This window comes from Lachancea thermotolerans (genome assembly GCF_000142805.1).
Source record: "Lachancea thermotolerans CBS 6340 chromosome H complete sequence".
NCBI lineage: Eukaryota > Fungi > Ascomycota > Saccharomycetes > Saccharomycetales > Saccharomycetaceae > Lachancea > Lachancea thermotolerans.
Genome location: NC_013084.1, coordinates 1,164,186 through 1,181,560, shown reverse-complemented (window position 1 = coordinate 1,181,560; position 17,375 = coordinate 1,164,186). Strand labels below are relative to the sequence as shown.

General features: G+C 44.6%; 7 protein-coding genes and 1 non-coding gene across 8 annotated transcripts, besides 1 other annotated feature; 5 read left to right on the top strand and 3 right to left on the bottom strand.

The window, feature by feature from the left end:
* Positions 1-19: 19 nt before the first annotated feature.
* TSR4 (small subunit rRNA maturation protein TSR4) lies at positions 20-1,234 on the bottom strand (the record flags this gene model as incomplete). The annotated part of the gene is made up of 1 exon (XM_002556397.1): positions 20-1,234. One exon carries the CDS (start codon positions 1,232-1,234, stop codon positions 20-22), a length of 1,215 nt encoding a protein of 404 aa, XP_002556443.1.
* Positions 1,235-2,906: 1,672 nt separating this feature from the next.
* Positions 2,907-3,183: a long terminal repeat.
* Positions 3,184-3,245: 62 nt separating this feature from the next.
* KLTH0H13464r lies at positions 3,246-3,316 on the top strand. Its single transcript has one exon. It is a non-coding gene; the product is annotated as a tRNA-Gly (tRNA).
* Positions 3,317-3,442: 126 nt separating this feature from the next.
* Positions 3,443-5,701, top strand: GCN20 (putative AAA family ATPase GCN20; the record flags this gene model as incomplete). The annotated part of the gene is made up of 1 exon (XM_002556396.1): positions 3,443-5,701. One exon carries the CDS (start codon positions 3,443-3,445, stop codon positions 5,699-5,701), a length of 2,259 nt encoding a protein of 752 aa, XP_002556442.1.
* A 66-nt stretch (positions 5,702-5,767) lies between these two features.
* On the bottom strand, positions 5,768-8,728 carry DIS3 (exosome catalytic subunit DIS3; the record flags this gene model as incomplete). The annotated part of the gene is made up of 1 exon (XM_002556395.1): positions 5,768-8,728. One exon carries the CDS (start codon positions 8,726-8,728, stop codon positions 5,768-5,770), a length of 2,961 nt encoding a protein of 986 aa, XP_002556441.1.
* A 1,404-nt stretch (positions 8,729-10,132) lies between these two features.
* Positions 10,133-11,896, top strand: TAT2 (aromatic amino acid transmembrane transporter TAT2; the record flags this gene model as incomplete). Its single annotated transcript, XM_002556394.1, has 1 exon — positions 10,133-11,896. The coding sequence occupies one exon, from the start codon at positions 10,133-10,135 to the stop codon at positions 11,894-11,896; it is 1,764 nt and encodes a 587-aa protein (XP_002556440.1).
* An 831-nt stretch (positions 11,897-12,727) lies between these two features.
* On the top strand, positions 12,728-14,350 carry KLTH0H13376g (KLTH0H13376p; the record flags this gene model as incomplete). Its single annotated transcript, XM_002556393.1, has 1 exon — positions 12,728-14,350. One exon carries the CDS (start codon positions 12,728-12,730, stop codon positions 14,348-14,350), a length of 1,623 nt encoding a protein of 540 aa, XP_002556439.1.
* A 175-nt stretch (positions 14,351-14,525) lies between these two features.
* Positions 14,526-16,076, top strand: UBP6 (ubiquitin-specific protease UBP6; the record flags this gene model as incomplete). The annotated part of the gene is made up of 2 exons (XM_002556392.1): positions 14,526-14,544; positions 14,608-16,076. The coding sequence occupies 2 exons, from the start codon at positions 14,526-14,528 to the stop codon at positions 16,074-16,076; spliced, it is 1,488 nt and encodes a 495-aa protein (XP_002556438.1).
* A 173-nt stretch (positions 16,077-16,249) lies between these two features.
* MIC19 (Mic19p) lies at positions 16,250-16,711 on the bottom strand (the record flags this gene model as incomplete). The annotated part of the gene is made up of 1 exon (XM_002556391.1): positions 16,250-16,711. One exon carries the CDS (start codon positions 16,709-16,711, stop codon positions 16,250-16,252), a length of 462 nt encoding a protein of 153 aa, XP_002556437.1.
* Between the last annotated feature and the right edge of the window lie 664 nt (positions 16,712-17,375).

Sequence of the window (17,375 nt, the reverse complement as noted above, 5' to 3'; positions counted from 1 at the left end):
TTATAATAATACAACTTGTTTATTTATCCGATTCCCATTGGACCCGAACACACTCCTCAACGTAACCAACACCATGCTCGTCGAACTTGGGTATGTAGTTTTCAACGTCCGTGAAAATGAGAATCGTTCCCCAGTCCATACCCTCTGTGACAGAGACAGTAACTTCTAAGTCCATTATCATCTTTGGCATTAGTTGCAATTCAAACACTCTCTTAGATGATGGATTCCAACCGGGAGATGGTACGATTTTTTCTAATTCAACATTTGTTGCAGAATAATATAACGGTCTTCCTCCAAAGTCATAGCGCAGAACTTGCAGAGGGTTATAACCAACAATTTCCTGAAATTTCTGGAACACATCATCGTCCAGAAATTTAGAGAGTTTTTCAGTTCTTGGATCGAGCTTAATGGGTGATTTTCCTATTGACTCATCATCTTCCTCTGATAATTCGAAGGCAGTCTTGTCAATTTTTAAGTTCTTGGGCAGCTTTAAGTGATCGGGAGTCTTGTTCTTAAAGGATTCTTCATCCACATATAGAAAAAATCCCGGGAACTTGCCTTCAAACTTTTTATCGGGCAAGGCATCATGCTGCTTCCGGGCGTTTTTAGGATTATTAGATTCCTCAGCTGGGACATTTGCCTTTTTCTGTGTGCTCTCAAAAGGGGTTGAGGCTGATTTGGTGAAAGGGTTAGTATCCGCTGTTTCATTAGATGAGGAACTAAAAGGATTAGAAGTGTTTTGGTTTAGATCAAAAGGATTTATATTAAAGTCCTTTTCAGTTCCATGATCCTCCATTTTGGCTCCGAGAACGTCGTCCACAGCAGATTTCCTTACACCGCGAATACAACGCACAGAATGAGGTTTCCTAGAGCACTTTGTACAAATGAACACGTAAAGAACCCTTTCATCTGAAGGATTGATGTTTTGAGAAGCATTGGATTGAAGACCAGCTTTGCGAGTAGCATCTTCAACCTGCTCAGGATCCAAGGGGGCAAATGCCTGTAGAATGAGCTTCATATTGTTCCGCGACTTACAGGCCCCACACTCGAGCAACTCCTTTCCAGGGATAGAGTCAGGATGTAACCATACAGGCTCTCCCCCAATGAAGCTGTCTTCGATAGTAACTTGATCACTTTCCTTGATCGCAGCGTCAACAAAACCGAGGAAAACCTGGCTTGATTTGGAGCCGAAGTTTTCCTCAGAATCAGATTCCAGCTCTTCGATCCTGGACATTCAGGGCCTGTGTAAAAGAAGTCTTTGATTTGTTGCTAATATGAGACTTCGAGATGAGCTATCAACCACGATTAAATTGAAATTTTTAGCAGCTGCGATGAGACAAGTGAGGGACCGAAAATAAAAGATTCAGTGAGAATCATGAAAGCCAGCTAACTCCTACACTCAAGAAAACTTGATGCCTTGGCTGAGTGCACTTCGCAGATGCAAGAAGCGCCTATAAAATTTGCAATATAACCCAACTCTTTGGACCTGTTGCTCGTCAAGCCTACAGCAACTGCACGCAATCGTTCCCTTATCTCGCGGTTCAGTGTGGCAGGTACCACAGCACCTCCGAAAAATGTCAGCGAAATGAAAAAGGGACATGTGGCAGGCTCCCGCAAACGACCCTATTTCTTGTTCCAAGATTTTTTATGAGACTCAAAATTGATTGTGCAAAGAAACTCTACAGAACGCCCGACACGCAAATTTATACTTTTCAAGATTTTGCTTTTGCTTTACCTATCCTAAAGGTCGATGCTCTTTTAAGGTTGGCCATAGTCTCATCCGCTGTCGTTAAAACAACTCCGACGTCTCGTTTGCATCGGAGTACGTACGTTGTCGTGTTTTCTGCCGTAAAGAGGCTGCTTGGTCTGGCGAGAACTCAAGGTTTTCCTGACCTGCAACAAATGATATATCAGCTAATCCGGACCTATGACCCAGATTTATGGCATGTCATTTTAAAAGCATTCGAACAAGTCCGGAGCCTTGAAATCTCAAAATAAATCAGGTACGTTGATCCTTTGACTTTTGGCACTTTCTCAGCGTTGGTTGCTACCTTTTCGCCCTAATGTTTTCGTTTTTAGCTAAAATGAGATAATCAGGCCAACAAACATTTATGTTAGTACCCTACAAAACCGAATTTGTTGCGCGCACATCTTTTTTAGAGAAATGTGCTTGACTGTCACGAATTTTTAGCTACATATTGTGATACTTCGAAAGCACTATCAAAATCTTTCCACAATCGCAATGACGACAGTAATTCGGCTGCTTACGGAGTAAAGCCCAGATGCACCAAAATCCCGCTCAGAAAGTCAATCTCGCTAAATCAATCTGTAACAACTGGCGCCTGCCAGAGAAAGGAAATTTGATTTGTTTCAAAGAGAGCTCATTTACGCAAAACACAGAAGACCACTCTTTCACATGAAAGATATTTTACTATAGATGTTGGCCAGAAATACCACATAATCCTGACATTTTTTATGCGACGTTCAAAGTCTTAAGAAATCAATTAACATATGCGCTGCAGAAATGTCACTTCAAGCTACTTACATGCACGATTTCAAGAACTTCTTTATCCAGAGACTAGACTCCCTTCCGCTTTTTACTTCTTTTCATGAAATTAGTGAAAGGTTCTTAAACCAAAGATGTATCTCATATAGTTTTTCTGAATCTCGGAAAGGTAGTAATTTAAATTTATAGCCGCCAATCAATTTTTACTGTGGGTCACAAAATGATCGTTGAAAGTCATTGAATGTTCCACGAAACTCACAAAGAGATTCTCAAACCGCTTTCAAATTTTTCTCCTCATCCGGCTTGGCCCGGGCTGCAGTCACATTTACATCTTTGATGTTGTGGTACCAGCTTTGCCCTCAAAATGACCCCTTAGTTCTCAATCCAGCGTTACCTCTTATGTCGTATCTTGTTATGAGCTTCTGGATTATGAGCTTCTGGATTATGATGAAGTTGGCGGTTAATAGCCTCTATACAGTCGCGATTATTCTTCTATCCAAGGATGCCTTCTTCCTTTCTTCTACTTAATCTCATACTGAGCCTTGGATGCAGTAGTACTTATAGTTATAGATCCGGAGACCTAGAGCAAGCCTCATTATCTCTAGTGTTCCTTATTATCTCTGATGTTGTCCCTTTGTTGTCTCAGAATATCCTTGTTCCATTATTGTTTTATGACACAATGCAACATGTTTTTCTGATTACATAGAAACATCCAAATATGTGATAGTAATATCCAAGGGCGCAAGTGGTTTAGTGGTAAAATCCATCGTTGCCATCGATGGGCCCCCGGTTCGATTCCGGGCTTGCGCATTTGTTTTTGTCTCATCCCGTGATCTTCCAAAATTTTTAGCATTAATAGAAGAATCTACAAGCTGCCCTTCTCATCAAAAGCTCCAGAGTTTTGAATACTTTTAGCAAACATTGCTGCTACTATTAATGTCTAATATCGGTCTAAAAATTCGTCAGGCAGCGCCTGCTGTAGACCAGGTCGTTGCTGACTACGCGAAGGGCTATTACAACCATTTACTTAATGCTACTTACGATGCGGTACAAAGCAAGCAGCTAGCTCTATCCAAAGAGATCTCGTTTCTACAGGAGCTACTTGTGAATGCAGGTGGGAATGAGGAAAAGGTTGAGAAAGTTTGCCATGAGATGTTGGATAGTCTTTCTCACCAATTACAGGAGAACCAAAGTAAATTGGAAGTTACCGGTGACACTAGTAAGAGATTGTTGGATGTTAACGTGTTGCAGCATCACAACAGCAAAGCCAACATAAATACTTCGCTCACTAACTTAGGTGTTTCAGGCGATATTGAGCACACTGGCCGTAACATGGAAACAAGAGTTGACCTGAAAAAGCTGGAAAAAGCTGAAAAGAAGATCGCCAAGAAAGTAGCGAAGAGAAATAACAAGTTTGTCAAGTATGAAGCATCCCGTCTTATCAACCAATCCAAAGAAGATGATTACGATTCATTCTTCCTCCAAATCAATCCCTTGGAGTTTGGCTCTGCTGCAGGCAAATCTAAGGACATTAAAGTGGACACTTTCGATCTTTATGTCGGAGATGGCCAGAGAATTTTATCTGATGCCCAGCTCACTTTGAGTTTCGGCCACAGATATGGTGTAGTCGGCCAGAATGGTATTGGTAAGTCGACGTTGCTGAGGGCTCTCTCCCGCAGAGAGCTGAACGTTCCCAAGCACATTTCTATTTTGCACGTTGAACAAGAGCTCAGAGGTGACGAGACCAAGGCTTTGCAGAGTGTGTTGGACGCGGATGTTTGGAGAAAGCAGTTGCTGTCAGAGGAAGCAAAAATTAACGAGAGACTTACAGAGATAGAAAAGCTGCGCAGCGAATTTGAAGAAGAAAGTCTAGAAGCGAGAAAACTGGAAAATGAACGAAGCGATTTAGAAAACCATTTGGAACAAATTTCAGAGAAGCTGATAGATATGGAGTCAGACAAAGCTGAGGCGAGAGCCGCTTCGATCCTTTACGGTTTGGGTTTCAGCACTGAGTCTCAACAGCAACCCACCAATTCTTTCTCTGGTGGTTGGAGAATGAGACTATCGCTCGCAAGAGCTTTGTTTTGTCAACCTGACTTACTGCTATTGGATGAACCTTCCAATATGTTGGATGTTCCATCGATTGCTTATTTGTCAGAGTACCTAAAAACATATCCAGCTACCGTAGTAGTGGTTTCACACGACCGTGCATTTTTGAATGAGGTTGCTACAGATATAATATATCAGCATAATGAGAGACTGGACTACTACAGGGGACAGAACTTCGACTCCTTCTATGCAACAAAGGAAGAGCGCCGCAAAAATGCTCAAAGAGAGTACGAAAACCAACTTGCTTACAGAAAGCATCTCCAAGAGTTTATCGACAAGTATAGATACAACGCAGCTAAGTCACAGGAAGCTCAGTCGAGAATTAAAAAGTTGGAGAAACTTCCGGTCTTGGAACCTCCTGAAGAGGAGAAGAACATTGACTTTCACTTCCCAGATTGTGAAAAGCTGTCTCCACCTATTATACAACTGCAGGATGTTTCTTTCGGTTTCGACCCTAGTCAATTGTTATTGAAAGATGTCAACTTAGATGTTCAAATGGACTCGAGAATTGCAATAGTTGGTGCTAACGGTTGTGGTAAGACAACTTTGCTAAAAATATTAATGGAGCAGTTGAGGCCATTACAAGGGTATGTTTCCAGGAATCCAAGATTGCGTGTTGCTTATTTTACTCAGCACCATGTTGATTCGATGGACTTGAATGCTTCAGCAGTTGACTGGATGTCAAACACTTTCCCAGGAAGAACGGATGAAGAATACAGACGCCACCTTGGTGCCTTCGGCATTACAGGTTCTCTTGGTTTGCAAAGAATGCAGCTGTTATCCGGTGGTCAAAAGTCGAGAGTAGCTTTTGCGGCTCTATGCCTGAACAACCCTCATATTCTTGTACTGGATGAACCTTCAAATCATTTGGATACGGCTGGTTTGGACGCATTGATGGACGCCCTCAAAAAGTTCACCGGCGGTGTCTTGATGGTATCCCACGATATATCCGTGATAGACGGAGTATGCAATGAGATCTGGGTTTCAGAGAACGGCACCGTCAGACGTTTTGAAGGTACCATCTTTGACTACAAGAACTACATTATTGCTTCTGCCGGAAAGGCTGGTGTTGTGAAGAAACACTAGTTCATATATAATATAAGATGCTTAATGCATAGCGTTCAAACGTATATGTATGCAGTAAAAAGATATCTACTCCAGCAGCAGTTGAGCCTTACGTTTACTGGTAACAGGGTCTAAAACGGATTTTACTTGGACACTAACTTTGTCAAAGATGTAAACATCTTTGATCTGCTCGGCTCCCTTTGGTGTGAAACTTAACTTGAACTCCTCAGCTTTGAATTGAGCTGATGGCTCGTCGTCTGTAAGGTTTTCTAATCTTATGAGGCCTTCAACACCGAATTTGGGTACCAGCACCACAATACCATTATGAAAAACCCTTATAACATACCCAGTCTCAACAGATTCATTATTTCTCATAACCTGTCCAACGTAGTACTCTATGCTAGCTCTTCCAGCAAACTGGGCATTACGATGCTTTTTGTTAATGTTCCTGCACATGAAATCCATTTTATTCTTGTCACGGTGATTAAGATCTAACGGCTCGTACCCAATTGCAGCAGCTAACTGGCGATGAGCAACAACGTCACAATAACGTCTGATGGGGGATGTGAAGTGAGTATAAATATCAACAGCCAAACCATAATGACGGAAGTCGGGATACGAATATGCGCCCGCATAAAAGTATTGAGCTGCCATCATACAGCGTGTAGACATAATTCGGACTAGTGTATTGAAATAAGGATCCTCAAGGTCAACACACCTATCCAAGGAATTTGCTAGCGCTTTCGACGATTCCAAGGAAATAGACATGCCCTTCCTCAGCTGCAGCATCTCGTTCAAAGTTTCAAAATTTGTCGCTGGGGGTGCAGCATGCCTTCTCAACATTGCAGTTTGTGGGAAGGCCTCGTATATTCTCCTGGCAACGGAGATGTTTGCAAGCAACATGAACTCTTCAACCAAGGAATTCGTGGCAAGCAATTTTTTGATCTCGACCTCACCAGGATCGGATGTCTCACTATCCATGTGCACCTTAACTTCTGGAGAGGCCAGGTTCAAAGCGCCAGCGTCTAAACGCTTTTGTTTAAGCTTGATCGAAAGCTGGAGCAGCGCCCTCATTCCCTGAGTTAGTTCGTCTTTTTGAGACTCATCGTCGATGCGAAGTTGCGCTTGCTCATAGGAGAAGGCCTCTCTTGATTTTATAACTGATTTTGTGAAGTCGACGTTGACAATATTGGCGTTTTCATCTAATTCCCATAAGACAGAGAATGCAAATCTATCAACATAGGGCTTCAAGGAGCATAGATTAGTACCCAGTAACATTGGAAGCATATCTATACGTTTATCGACCAGATAAACAGAGGTGCCTCTTGAAGCACCTTCTGCATCAAGAGGAGTGTTTGCCTTAACAAAGTGCGTTACATCAGCGATGTGGACACCCACTTCCCAATTTCCATTCGGCAGTTTCTTGGCGTGTAGAGCGTCGTCAATATCAACGCACCCGGGAGGATCAATGCTGCAGATAAGCTTATCCCGGAGGTCACGTCTTTTCGGTAGAAGATGATCTTTCGCAATAGCCTCAGGACTAGACAGGTCCACGGGCGCCTTCCAGTCATCACCTTCAGCTGGGAGACAGTCCAACACCTTTTTGGAAAAGGGTCTATATTCCACGTCATGCTCCAGGAGCAAAGCTTCCGTCTCGGCTTGAACGGATTCAATCTCTCCGAGCTCCCTAACAAAGTGTCCCAATGGGTACTTATAGGTGTCCGGCCACGAGTCGACTGCTATAACAATACGCTTGTTCAAAAGCTCTTTTGCACGTCTAGTACGGATTCTGATTTTTGGCAAACATTTGTCCATGAGGATAACAAAGGCATTTTGAGTGCCGCCTGTTTGCAAGTCAATCGAGGTAGGAGCTATTTGGCCAACGTATTGCCTCCAAGAACGCCTGGTGATTGATACAACCCTTGCTGTTGGTTGTGTTTTGCTTGACTTTTGAGCTAGAATGGCATCTTGAGCCAAAAGTCGCCGCTGTTTATCAGATATTACTTCAGCTTCAACGTTTTCTTCTTCATCTTCATCCGCGTTGTCATTTACATCAAAATGCTCAGAGTCTATGGCAACCGTTGATGGCGCCTTCCACTCACCCTGCGGCAGAAGTTCGACGACGACTTGGTCGCCATTAAATGCTCTGTTCAAGTTTTTTTGGCCCAAAATAAGCACTGGCTTAGAAAAATTAGGGAGCGATACGAAACCTTCCAGGAAGTTGTATTCAGAGATTTGCACGGATCCTTGATAAAGTACACCACTTCTAATACCCCCCATAACTCTTGCAGTAGAGTAATACTCTGGAAACTTAAACTCAGATTTCGCCTCGACGTCTTTGTCTTTAGACCGGTTAACTTCGAGGTTGGGAAGCGCGTCTTTGATAATGTCAGCATTTGGCAAAAGATCAACATACTCAAGTAAGCTCTTGGCGATTATTCCGTCTTTTTCTGTAAGCTCTCTGTTAAGCCGGTCATTTGTGACCAAAACAACGTGTATTCCGTAGGGTTTCAGATGTTCAGAAAACCATACACAGGTGCGCCTTATTGCTCTGTCGTTTCTGTCATTGATAGTTTCATCGTTGGATCTCTCCACGTAGGTGAACTCACTAAATTCATTGTGGAATACTGTGAATCTTTTTTTGTCATCACTATCGCGACATAGAGTCCGCAGCCTTGTATAAACTGGATAAGACCTATTTCTGACTTCATCCAGTACTATTTGAGGGACAATTACGTCTGTAAAGCAAGTAGGATTTTCCAGGAGATCTATAGCTTGTAACACGATGTTAGCATCTAAAACCACGTAATGCTTGCCGACAGTAGAGAGTTCTCCAGGTTCCGCAGAAAGAACGAACTTTGGTAGCTCATTATCAGGACCCGGAACAGCGATTTCAACACACTTTTTGCAAGCCTTAGAGAGGCATGGGATATCGGTTCTCAGATAGTGTTCTCTAACTATCTTCGTGGCACCTCCGCCGCGAGATCTAACAAAAACTTTCTGGGTAACTGTAAGTCCGTCCGATAAGCGCTTCCTCTGTATAGCCATTGCGTGCTGTTTGGAGTTAGCGGTTGGTTGAAGACGAGTTTAAGCACTAAGATCGTGTTGACCATTTTCATGTCTAAAAATTTGTGCTTCTGCACGTGATTAACATGGACTAATATGTCCCAGTCGGTGTTTGAACAGCCCCATAACAAGGGACTCACTGTTCGACGGGCGCTGGCGTCTCCGCGACAGATACCAACATATAGAAGTCAACATGTCTGTAACTTCTTGGTACGACTTCTTCTGGTCGAAGCTCAGGAAACTTGGAGCAGATCGTCTTGACGAGTTCATCAACGCTAGCGGCTGTGAACTTCCCTACAAATAGCGAAGGTTCTTCGAAGTCTCGAAAGGCCGACGTCTCTGCGTTTTGCAAGAAAAAGGCCTCCGGAATGAAGGACTCATTTCTTTCGGAGATTGCGAACTTCTCCCGAAGGGACTGTATATATAGATTTTCATTGAAGGACAACGCCAGCCGTCCGAGGCTAACCAACAATAGCTTCACAAACTTCATATAGACTTCTACATCTTTGAGCAAGTGGTGAATAAGGATACTTCTTACTCTCAAGAGATTTTATGTGTCTGCGCGCTTGACGCAACTGCGTCGCAGCTTCGAATACGTTGAAAACGCTACTGAGCAGCACGAGGGTTTTGTCACACCGCGTAGACAGAAGGCTTTATGGCCGACAACGGCACGTGCTTATCTCTAGTTCCTTGCTATGTCGACAAACATGCTACAAGAAGCTTTTGAACAGCGTGTAGTACCTGGATGTTATTGGTCCTCGTGTTGAAGTTCTAGCGGAGTCTGATTTTCAAGCCAATGCAAGTAACTCACCTCTCACAATGGCGTACATTGTGAGTGATACTCCATAACTAGCTCGCTTCACAGCACATGACAAGAAAACCAGCTACAAGGCTTGATCTGCACGTTATGAGTACCTCATTTCATGAGATGGGCGCAGAATAACATTGCTCTTTGTATTATGTAATATCCTCGCCAACAAGTACTTCCAAAATCAAAGGCCACAAGCATACAAGCATGTCTCGTGCTCTTTGCGATCGTCACGAGCACTGGCCAAATCTCCGTCGAAACTTCACGGCCCATCATGGGGTCCTAGCCATTCTTAGAAATCATTAGCCCACGTTTGATTGTAAGGCTTTGGGGCTCTACTAAACGGCACTAAGAATTATAAACGGCACCTTGACTTGTGCGGGTCCCACTTTTTTGAGTTTCTTTTTCTTCGTCAGCGCCTGCTTTTCATAAGACCTTCAGCGAATTCTGGCGTAGGGCCTAGTTGGCGATGACTATGAATTCATAAGTAGTAAAACAACGGATTTCGAGACCATGATGTTTTGACAAGCTACGTAGAATAGCCTAGTGATTTTTTGTAACCATACTCGGGAGCAGTGATGCAAGAGGTACCGCCCTCTAGGTTTCACGACAAGGACATCGAGAGCTATGTAGAAACGTGCGTCACCGGCCAAGAGATTAAAATAGGCGATGGCAGCGAAAAGACCAGCACCCCGTCTACGGTGGTGAACCACCGGGGTACCAAGCGAAACATAATACAGCGAATGGTGGACTCTTTCAAGCCGCCTTTGGATGGTTCATTCCATTCTGACAACTTGAAAAAGTCGCTGAAGGCAAGGCATTTGATCATGATAGCAATTGGCGGCAGCATAGGGACCGGCCTGTTTATTGGGAGTGGCAAAGCTCTCGCTGTGGGAGGCCCTCTAGCGCTGATCATAGGATGGACAGTCGCCGGGACGCAGATGGTTGGCACGATTCACGGGCTGGGCGAGATCACGGTGCGGTTTCCAGTAGTGGGTGCGTTCGCAGACTACGGAACGCGGTTTTTGGAACCCAGCATAAGCTTTGTGGTGGTGCTGATCTACGTTCTGCAGTGGTGTTTCGTGTTGCCGCTCGAAATCATAGCTGCTGCAATGACAGTAGAATACTGGGGGTCTTCTGTGCCACCTGTTGCATGGGTTGCCATCTTCTACGCGTTTATTGCTTTGGTTAACCTGCTCGGTGTAAGAGGCTTTGGAGAGGCTGAGTTCATCTTCTCTCTTATCAAGGTGCTTACAATTATTGGCTTCATCATTCTGTGCGTGGTACTCATCTGTGGCGGGGGCCCTAAACACGAATTCGTCGGCGCAAAGTACTGGAGTGACCCAGGTCCCCTAGCCAATGGATTCAAAGGTGTCGCTGCCGTATTCGTTATAGCATCGTACTCCTTAGGTGGTACGGAAATGGCGTGTCTTGCCTCAGGCGAGACAGACCCCAAAGAGCTACCCAGCGCCATCAAACAGGTGTTCTGGAGAATAGTATTCTTCTTTTTGGTGTCCTTAACGCTTGTGGGCTTCCTCGTTCCATACACAAATGAGAATTTAATGGGAGGCTCCTCGGTGGACAACTCACCCTTTGTTATTGCGATTCGTTTGCACGGAATAAAGGCGCTGCCTTCTGTCGTGAATGCAGTTATCTTGGTGAGTCTATTGAGCGTCGGAAATTCATGTATTTTCGCCTCAAGTCGGACACTCTGCTCCATGGCGCATCAGGGATTGATCCCTCGCATTTTCGGATACATCGATAGAGCAGGCAGACCGCTCGTAGGTATTTTGACCAACCTCGCCTTTGGCTTACTAGCGTTCCTTGTCAAATCCAGCTCTTCCGACGACGTTTTCACCTGGCTGATGGCCATTGCAGGCCTGGCCACTTGCGTTGTCTGGCTCAGCATCAATGTTTCCCATATCCGCTTCAGAATGGCCATGAAAGCACAAGGAGTTTCTTTGGACGAGCTGGAGTTTGTGAGTGCCGTGGGGGTCTATGGCTCTGTGTATTCAGCGACTATTAACGTGCTAATTCTGGTTGCCCAATTTTATGTTTCACTATGGCCGGTTGGCGGCTGGAGCAGCCCTAGTACCCGCACAGAGAACTTCTTCCAGAACTACCTGTGCTCTTTGATTCTTCTTCTCCTATTCGCCGGGCATAAGATCTACTACAGGATATCGACGGGGAAGTGGTGGGGATTCAAGGCGTTGCGTGACATTGATCTCTTGACAGATATGCGTGTTACAGACACCGAGCTGAGCAAACATGAATTGCATGAAAAAAGGGTTAAGCTGGCACAAAAGCCTCTCATTGTGCGCCTCTACCACCAGTGGTGCTAAGACGCCTTCTGATAACACAGCGACGTGCGGGTTTCGATCTGCTGTGAGAGCTGCACCAGCGGCAGCCTCCCATTTATACAAGGATTCTGGAACAGAAAGACATCGTGTTGGACTAACTCCAACCAAGCCCACTAGGTCTTTGATTCGCAATTGCAAAGCGAGACCTGGCTCCTGTAAAAGAAATTCGGGAATAACTGCTCGGCTGCGCGTACCCGGAGACGCTTGGCTGCCATATAGTGCTTATTGGCAATCACTGATATTCAGGAATTATCGTCATATATTCCACCAATCACTCGACTTGTTAACCAGCCGATGGTGCAGTCCGATGCCGTGATGACAAAGTCACGGGAGCTTCAAATGTGCGGGGTCGTGAGGGCGTTAAAGGAAAGAGTTTAGAAGATTTTATACGAACAGGGTCTATCAGAATTAAGTAACTTATCTGCATTTGCTAACGCCTATGCCGGGCCTTCAACAAAGCCTCGAGATTGACCAACTCACTGTGGTCATTTTTTAAGGTTCTCGCGCACTAAGACTGCGAACCTCTTGCCCAATTTCTTGTTTTCTTCGAACCTCGCGTCCCCACGTCCGGCGTCCCCGCGTTTAGGCAAGAAACAAAAGAAAAAAGGAAGAGACCGCATCTTCATGCATTCAAGGGGATGCAATCATAAATCCGCGAGGCTCTCGATATATGAATAATGGCAGACTTGGAAACGATTCAGGATCGCATCAACCATCTTTTTAAGCCTTCACACCCAAAGCACCGAAGCACGTCTGGTATTAAAGGCGGCTCACTAAGTTAAGGTACTGAATCGTCCTTTTCATTTACTAATTATGGCAGGTGATTACTTAGGGTGCGAAATCGAAGAGAGCTATGAGATCGGCCGCTCGCGTAGAGGCTCGGTGCCCATCCCCTCAAACAGCAAGGAGGTCGGTAAAGTTGAAAGTTTCAAGACAGAGACCCGAGAAAGCCTCGGCTTGCGAGACCAAAATTGGGACGTGATACTAGCATGCTATGGCATTTCATTTACTGGTTTTTTTTTCGGCTACGACACAGGAACCGTGGGAGGTATCACAAATATGCAACCTTGGCTGCGGAGGTTCGGTCACTTCGACGCCTCTTCAGGCGAGTATCATATGTCCACTGCCCTGATAGGTCTCGTGGTATCTGCTTTCCACATAGGGTGTATCACCGGCGGCTTCACCATCGCACGGTTGGCAGATTACATTGGCCGGCGCGCGCCTATTGCTATCGGATGCGCGGTTTACATGCTTGGACTGGCGATCCAAATGAGCGCTGGACAAGGAAAGTGGTATCAGTACATGATTGGAAGGATGGTGACCGGGCTGACAGTCGGCGCCAATGCTGTACTTACTCCCATGTTGCTTTCTGAAATAGCGCCTCCTGGCATTCGGGGCGCTATAGTCAATTTCTATCAAATAAACATTACCCATGGGATCTTAATAGGATACGTCGTCGACTTTGCCACCAAAAATCATTACAAAGACGATAAGATGTGGCGTCTCCCACTTATCGGCGGATTTGTATTCTCTGTTATTATACTGCCGATGCTTGCTAGTGCACCAGAGTCACCTAGATTTCTGATCAAGAGAGGACGCTTTGACGATGCTAGAAAGGTGTTTGCAAGGTTGAGAGGCATCAATCTTAAACAGGTGGAGGGAAACATGGCAAACTCCCAACAGGCACAAATTTTGGATGTTATAAACGAGGAGCTCCAGTACCTGAAAGAGAATTACCACTACCAAGAACAGCGGCAACGTAACACATCATTCTGGCAGTTGTTTTCAAAAAGGTTTCTGAAGAGGACGCTATCTGGAATGTGCATTATGGCATTTCAACAAATGTCTGGTATCGACTACTTTTTGTATTATGGAACAAAGCTGTTTAAATCCGTTGGGATTGAAGACTCCTACAAAACTTCCATAATTTTGGGTGCCATAAATGCTTCCATGACTTATGTTTCGATGTTTGTGGCAGACAACTTAGGCCGCAAAAAAGGACTGTTTCTGGGGTCGCTGTGTTGCTTTGTTTGTCTGTTCACATTTTCCACCGTTGGCGTTACGACAATCGATAATGCTTCGGATCCCAACTACAAACTTTCCGGGTACATTATGATTGTATTCACCTGTCTGTTCATCGTCTTCTTTTGCTGCTCGTGGTCAGCCATCGCACCAGTCTTGGTCAGCGAAATATTCACCCTAGAAATAAAGTCACAAGCGATGGCACTCTCACAAGCTTTTAACTGGGGCGCCAACTTTTTCATCGCTCTCTGCACCCCGATTATTACAGCAAGGATAGGCTACGCGTTTGGTTATGTTTTCACTGGTTTCATGTTCATTGCAGTGCCCTTCGTTTACTTTTTTATCCCTGAGACGAAGGGCCTGACGCTTGAAGAAATTGACGACTACTACGAAAAAGAGAACCTGTGCGAGTAGTAGCTTTGAGCAGCGTCAGCAACCCGCGAGCTTCTCATAAAATTGTCTTCACTACCCTAAGATAGCCAATTAATATCACGTGCTCTAAATCAATCATCAAACACGCTATCGAACATATTTTACATACATTTGCCACTCTAGTACATTTATCATAGTTAAGAGACAATAGCTAACAATGAGCATGAGTCTCGAATGTATGTCTTAACTATCTCAAACATGGTGGCCCTTTTTTGATACTAACTCGCGTGCTTAACAAGTTAGTATAAAGCACTCAGGGAAGGTTTACCCTATTTCGTTGCCTCAGGGCGCGAAGGGGACGGACTTGCAGCTTAGAGTCGAAGAGCTGACACAAGTGCCCAAAGATCGCCAGAAGTATATGCTCAAGGGTGGACTTAGCTCAGATGTGCCTTTGAATGGGTTAATAAAACCTGGGCAAGTAGTCATGGTGTTAGGCACTCCCGATGCCAACCTCGTAAGCAAACCACAGAAGGAACACAGATTCATTGAGGATTTGGACGAAAGCGCCCAAATGCAACACCTTTCTCAGTTACCTGTTGGGCTAAAGAACCTTGGCAACACTTGTTACATGAACTCCACTTTACAGGCATTGTACCAAATAAGACCACTCAGAGAAGAGATTTTGAACTTTCAGCCACCAAAAGAAAACCGCTCTGGGGAACAGCATATTCAGCTCGTTGCTGAACTGAAGCGTTGTTTTCAGCAGCTTAGAGACAGACCTCAAGAATCTACTACTCCTATACTGCTGTTGGCAACTCTAAGAAAGTGCTACCCTCAGTTTGCTGAGCGCGACCAGGAGTCCGGATTTTATAAACAACAAGATGCCGAAGAACTCTTCACACAAATTTTTCATTCATTGAGTGTCGTGTTTGGGCAAAATCTAGTTCAGAAGTTCCAAATCAACTTTCAAACGACAATCAAAGACAACGCTAACGAGCAGGATGTGACAGTAAAGGATGACGATCATGACATGAAACTGCAATGCCACATTTCTGGAACTACAAATTTTATGAAGAACGGACTTCAGGAGTCGTTAAACGAAAGTATCGAAAAAAGGTCTTCCATTACAGGCGTCAACTCTGTTTTCAGCGTGCAAAAAAAAATCACAAAGCTGCCAGAGTTTCTAACTGTACAGTATGTGAGGTTTTTTTGGAAGAAGTCCACTGGCAAGAAGTCTAAGATCTTGCGTAAAGTTGTTTTTCCTTTTCAACTCGATGTCAGCGATTTGCTGACAAGTGAGTATGCACAAAAAAAAATCAAGGTGAGAGATGATCTTCGTGAAGTTGAAAAGGAAAAGATTGAGGATGAGCGTGAGCTTAAAAAGCGGAAGACTAATGGAGGGCCAGTTAGTGGCGACAGCGAAGCTTCCATGACACCAAGAGAGATCGCAGAGACAGAAAAAGCCCTGGAAGAGAGTACGAGAGAAAGGTGGCTCCAGGAATACAAGAAGAGGTTCCCTTCGGATCTCTCTCCTGGCGAGAACCCCTCTTGCGTCTACAACCTTATCGGAGTGATTACACACCAGGGAGCGAACTCCGAGAGCGGGCATTACCAGTCGTTTATTCGTGATGAGGCAGACGAAAACAAGTGGTATAGATTCAATGATGATAAAGTTTCTGTCATCGAGAAGGAAAAAATTGAGTCTTTGGCTGGCGGCGGCGAAAGCGACAGCGCTCTAATCCTCATCTACAAAGGGCTTGGGTTGTAGTTATTGCACATAGTATACATCATTGCGCTTTATTTTTGTACATTATTCATATTTTGTTAAATGTAGCTTGAATATACAGATGGTTGCCCGATTACTAGCGTATTCGGCATGACTTCTAGGCCTTGGTATGGCATAGCATTTCCACTGCCTCTATTCTCAAGGCGTTGGTTTCTCTACTGTTGAAGAGCAACCTTCTTGAAATTTTGCACCTCCTCAAAGCAGTTTAGGGGCTTCCCCTCATTATCCCTGAGGCATTTGCTGAGCGCTTCCTTAGAACTTTTCAGCGTCTCGTCTGAGCTTCTAGCAGACTGTGCTTCCTTCAGTTTTGCCAAATGGCTGTTGAGTGAGGCAACTTTCTCACTCAATCCTTTGGAAGAGAGCTCAGAGTCGGAGTTCCCATTGTCTGCTAGCAGGGAAGTGTTGAGCTTGTCTTCAAATTTCTTCAGAGTCTCTTCTTCGAGTTGAGCAAGCTTCTCAGATACTCTTTGTTCTAAATATTTGTTCGCTAATTGTTGTCGGGAAAAATCGCCTTCCGTAGACTGTTCGAGCTGAGCAAGTAGCGTGCTAGTGAAATCGACTTGAGTCTTTGGGGTAAAGACCTTGGTTTCCGCAGGCTTGGAGGGTTGAGATCCCATTTGTATGACTACTCCCTCTGCTAAATACTTGACGTGTATTCCTACCGACGATAGGTATTTTAAACATGTTTTTTTTTGATTTTTCCGAAATTCATCCTCACAAGTTCATTGGACCATTGGACGAAACAAACTAGTCATTGCGTAGACATCCAGCATGTGCCAACTTGTACTGTACCAACCCGGTACACGCCCCAGCGGTAATGCCGGCAAGCGCTGCACACCAGCTTTTCACCCTGGTCGTGGAATAGCAACTGCGAACATCAAACCCAAGCAGAAATTCTTTCGGTAAGCTATGAAAACGGCTTGTCAAAAAAGGAGCGCCCAAAAGAATAATGTAGCAAGCCAAACGCTTGATGAGTAGCTTAAAAGTGGCGGAAGGTTAGTTTTTTCCCTTTCATTTTCCGTCTCTACCCCCCTGCTATCACCAGCGTTAGCGCTGCGATGTTATCTCGGTGATTTCACCAGCTTGACAGAGGTCACGGATATAATAATCGAGAAAGCTGATTCTAATCAGCCTCCACGCCTACACATTGTCTTAGGTTTTCCACTTAACCATCAATATACAGATGTGGCCAAATTCGTTTAATCATTCGGACGCAGACGCGCCAAATTATGGCCGTATATGGTATCCGAAGAAACTCAGTTCTAAGCTTGCGAGAGTTTT